Source organism: Ixodes scapularis, unplaced genomic scaffold (genome assembly GCF_016920785.2).
Source record: "Ixodes scapularis isolate PalLabHiFi unplaced genomic scaffold, ASM1692078v2 PGA_scaffold0__279_contigs__length_252992795, whole genome shotgun sequence".
NCBI classification, from domain to species: Eukaryota; Metazoa; Arthropoda; class Arachnida; order Ixodida; family Ixodidae; genus Ixodes; species Ixodes scapularis.
In genome coordinates this window covers 2,800,140-2,805,038 of record NW_024609835.1, presented here as the reverse complement: position 1 = coordinate 2,805,038, position 4,899 = coordinate 2,800,140, and the positions used below count along the sequence as shown (strand labels likewise).

Here is a 4,899-nt window from a genome sequence, read left to right as displayed (position 1 = left end):
TTTGAGAAAAGAAAAACAGAAATGAAGCCTATCCAAGCCCCCGAGACATCACCTGGATAGCAGGGTCTTCAAACCCAAACAGAATACCGTGAATGCCTCACGTGGAAACATGAACAACAAGTTTTATCGATGTTACACCTTGCATTCTCGTGGCCTGCTCTCGGGACACATTAAAACAAAGAAAGGGTACACCTAGTACGATCACACAGAATTTCACTCAGCTGCTACCCCGAGAGTACATGATGAGGGCCACAATGAGACCGTACAAACCAAGGACCTCGGCGAAGATGAGAATCAAGATCATGCCCACAAACAGCCTGGGCTGCTGCGCTGTTCCGCGAACGCCAGCGTCACCCACGACTCCGATGGCGAATCCCGCCGAGAGCCCACTGAGACCGACACTGAGCCCCGCTCCCATGTGCAGAAAGGACTTGAACAGGCTGTAGCCTTCCTTGATGTCGCTGGCGATGAGCACGGACACCACCAGGCCGTAGATTGCTATGATACCCGCCATGACGACCGGGATGATAGACTTCATGATGAGTTCTGGACGCATGACGGCCATGGCGGCGATGCCCGCTCCGGACTTGGCTGTGCCGTACGCGGCTCCCAGCGCGCTGAACGCCATGGCCCCGACGACGCCCATGACGCCGAAGAAGGGCGAATAAAGCGGTTCCTTCTCGGCCATTGGGGTAACGCGTCGGAGGGATCTTGGAGGCTTGGAGGTGTTGAAGGGGCCCCGGTCACTGAGTCTTACCGGCCGTGGTATTCACGTCGGTGACTTCGTCTTCCGCTTCTTTGATTCTGCCACGTGTTGTCTCCTTGTGGCTGGCTACCACGCTTCGTCTTCTTCGGACTCGTCGACAATACGTCGGCACAAGAAAAGAATGCGCTAAAGAATTTGTTCGGTGCACTAAACTCTAAAGGTGTGTTTTCGCGCACAACCTACTGTAGTCCTGACCTGCCACAGAAAAATGTACCAGGGCGCACTTCGTAGTACATGGCCGCGGCAACAGCGTTTCGTCACGCTAGGATTCCGCGGCACTGCACAAAGGTTCTTGTGTTTCCTATGGTGTCCGTATATTAATCAAAGGCGCGCAAGGCGCGGCGGTGGGCGGCCTTATCTGGTCCTGATCTGCTCTCCTCACGGGCCTCGTCTGATCTCGTCAGTCGGTGGTCGCGTGACACATTCGGCACCAGAAGCGCCGGCTGCCAACACAGTGGCTTTTATGGGTAGAGTGCATACTTTCCGGTGTTTATTTATAACAAAAATCGGCGGATGTTCATCGGTGTTTATTTATTTCACCAAAACCGGTGCTTTTCGGTGAATTCTCTCATGAAGACGGTAAAAACGGTGATTATCGGGGGAAAATTGCGAATGTAAACCACCGATCAAGACGAAAAACAGTCCAAATTTAATTTACATCTTTTACACAACCTCTTACACACTTCATTATTGCAGTATATGCATGCATACATTCCTAGGCTCGTGTCTGTCACTGACGCCCGCTCCTTCCTGTTGACGGAATGCCCGCTCAACATTTGCACTGGACACGCGAAGTCCCAAAACGTCGCGCGAGGCTTGGGACAGAACTGGTCACCTTTGACTCGCCTCTCGGGCCACTGATAGTGATCTTCTAGCTCGGCGGCCCAGGAGGACCGCTGACCTTGGAGAACAGTGGAACAAAGCTACTGTCCTCCGAGGCTCCAAGATCGCGTAGGCGACAAAAGAAGGACAGGGAAAGTGCATTATTCCGGGTAAGATCATGTGTTTAACTGAAGTTTGCGGAAAACCTTTTCTGTGAAACAAAAAAGAAACGTTGCTTTTTTTAACTATTTTTATTTCCGTCACCGGCGAGTGTTTATTGGTGTTTATCTTTTAAAACTGGGAAGTATGCAGGACTTTTTCGATGAAAAAAAAACAGTGCTTGCTCGAAAATATTGTCACGGGTGGTGACTAATAAACAAGAAATAAACAGGAATAAATAAACGTTTAATGTGGCGAACTTGTGCCAAAAATAAAGAAGGAGACAGAAGAAAGCAGAGCGTCGCGGGCGTCGAAGTCGGCGTGTCAGCAGAATCGAGCGCTAGGGCGAGACTGACTCGACAAGGTCGCGGGCGGCCTCTTATCTAGAGTGCGCCGCTATCTCGAAGATTCGGCGAAAGCGGTTCGAGCGTCGCGTGATCGGGGCGAGAATGAACACGTACTTTCTAGAAAACAAAAGCAGGGACAAATGATAGAAGTTACGTGCGGTACATGAATAAACGGGAACTTTCTGGAGGACCATGACCGAGCGTTTCTTTCTCAGCCTTGCGCGCGGCATTACTCCCCCCTTTAAAAGTGCATCGCCCCGATGCAGTGTAAAACAAATCGAAATAAAAAAGAACGATAAAGTAAAGAGTCTTTTGGAGCACAAAAGGTCCACAGTCCTATCGAGCGTAGTACGGCTTCAGGCGCACGACGTGGACGACCTCAGGTCGTGGTGGGCGGCGTGACGATGTTCGTGTTCCGTCGGGCATCACCTCGTAGTTCAGCTCGCCGAGGCGACGAAGTACCTTGTATGGTCCAAAGTACCGTTTCAGCAGTTTCTCACTGAGGCCGCGGCGACGGATGGGCGTCCAAACCCACACCCTGTCTCCGGGCTGGAAGTGAACGTCCCTGCGACGAAGGTTGTAGCGGCCCGCGTCGGCGCGTTGCTGGTCTTGAATCCTGAGTCGGGCGAGCTGGCGGACTTCTTCGGCCCGTTGGCAACCACCTGGGCGTCGTCGCTCTCACTGTCAGCTGGCTCATGGGGCAGCATCGCGTCCAGCATGGTCGTTACTTTGCGCCCATGCACCAGTTGAAAGGGTGTCACTCCGGTGGTCTCTTGTACGGCCGTGTTGTAGGCAAATGTGACGTACGGCAACACCTCGTCCCATGTCTTGTGCTCCACGTCGACGTACATGGAGATCATGTCGGCGATGGTTTTGTTGAGTCTCTCCGTCAGCCCGTTGGTCTGCGGGTGGTACGCCGTGGTGCGACGATGGCTGGTGTGGCTGAGACGAAGGACTTCTTGCGTCAGCTGGGCCATGAATGATGATCCACGGTCTGAGATCAGGACTTCGGGAGCGCCGTGCCGAAGGACAATGGACTCAATGAAAAACTTGGCGACTTCAACAGCCGTTCCTGATGGAAGGGCTTTTGTCTCGGCGTACCGCGTGAGATAATCGGTTGCGACGATTATCCATCGGTTTCCTTGCGTCGACGGTGGGAAAGGTCCGAGTAAATCCATACCGATTTGCTGGAATGGGGCAGATGGCGGCGCAATAGGCTGAAGAAGTCCTGCCGGTCTCGTCGGTGGCTTCTTCCTTCGTTGACACTCGTGGCAAGATCGGGTGTAGTGGTGTACTGTCTTCGCAAGCTTGGGCCAGTAGTACCTTTCGCGTATCCTCGCAAGAGTCCTGCTGTAACCAAGGTGTCCCGCCGTCGGGTCATCGTGGCAGGCTTGAAAAATTTCTTCTCGAAGACTGGAAGGGATCACCAACAGCCACGCCGTGTTGCTGTCGCTGAAGTTCTCCTTGTACAGTACGCCTTGTCGGATGGAGAAGGTTGGCAGTGTTCGAACAAAACCGCGGGGAACGGCGCTTTCTTGCCCCTCTAGGTGTTCGATGAGTGCTCGCAGCTCAGGGTCGTCTCGTTGGAGTGCTGCCATGTCGCTTACATCCAGAGCGCCGAGGAAACACTCATCGTCGTCCTCTTTGGTGCAGGCAGGACCGGCCTCGACTGGGGCCCTTGACAGGCAGTCGGCGTCATTGTGCTTCCGGCCGGGCTTGTACACCACGGCCATGTCGAACTCCTGCAGTCGTAGGCTCCACCGAGCGAGGCGTCCAGAGGGGTCCTTCAGATTCGCCAGCCAGCAGAGCGAGTGGTGGTCTGTGACTACGCGAAAAGAACTTCCATACAAATATGGGCGAAACTTTGTTATTGCCCATACGACAGCGAGGCACTCCTTTTCGGTCGTTGAATAGTTCCTCTCCGCTTTAGACAGCGTCCGACTTGCGTATGCGATAACTCGCTCCGCTCCGTCCTGCACTTGGACTAGTACCGCACCCAGTCCGGTGTTACTGGCGTCGGTGTGGATCTCGGTTTCAGCAAACTGGTCGAAATGGCCAAGAATCGGGGGCGTCTGGAGTCTTTGTTTGAGCTCGTCGAATGACCTCTGGTGTTCTTCTGTCCACTCGAACTTTACGGCGTCCTTCGTGAGGTGTGTCAGCGGTGCGGATAGCTTGGCGAAGTCTCGAACAAAGCGCCTGTAGTAGGCACAGAGTCCGAGAAATCTTCTCACGGCCTTCTTGTCAGACGGCGGCGTAAATGCAGCTACGGCGCGGGTCTTCTCGGGGTCAGGTAGAACACCCTTGTTGTTCACGACGTGGCCAAGGAACTTTAGTTCCCCATAGGCGAACCGACACTTTGTTGGCTTGAGTGACAGGCCGGCGGTCTTGATAGCTTGAAGCACGGCTCGAAGTCGTCTGAGGTGTTCGTCGAAATCTCGTGAGAATACCACGACATCGTCCAGGTAGACGAGGCAGCTCTGCCATTTCAGACCTGCCAGCACGGTGTCCATGACGCGCTGGAAGGTGGCTGGTGCTGTACAAAGTCCGAACGGCATCACTTTGAATTCGTATAGTCCGTCGGGAGTGACGAAGGCAGTTTTCTCCCGGTCACGTTCGTCGACTTCAATCTGCCAATAACCACTCTTCAGGTCCATCGACGAAAAATATCGGGAGTGGCGCAGTCGGTCTAACGTATCATCGATGCGGGGGAGCGGATAGACGTCCTTCTTTGTCACGGCGTTCAGTCGACGATAGTCCACGCAGAACCGCAGGGTTCCGTCCTTCTTCTTTGCAAGGACGACTCGG

The 4,899-nt window shown here is 53.8% G+C and overlaps 1 protein-coding gene across 1 annotated transcript; it reads right to left on the bottom strand.

Annotated features, from left to right (window-relative positions):
- Positions 1 to 217: 217 nt before the first annotated feature.
- LOC8038577 (V-type proton ATPase 16 kDa proteolipid subunit-like) lies at positions 218 to 703 on the bottom strand. The gene has a single exon (XM_002412728.4). It carries the CDS (start codon positions 686 to 688, stop codon positions 218 to 220), a length of 471 nt encoding a protein of 156 aa, XP_002412773.1. The 5' UTR covers positions 689 to 703.
- Between the last annotated feature and the right edge of the window lie 4,196 nt (positions 704 to 4,899).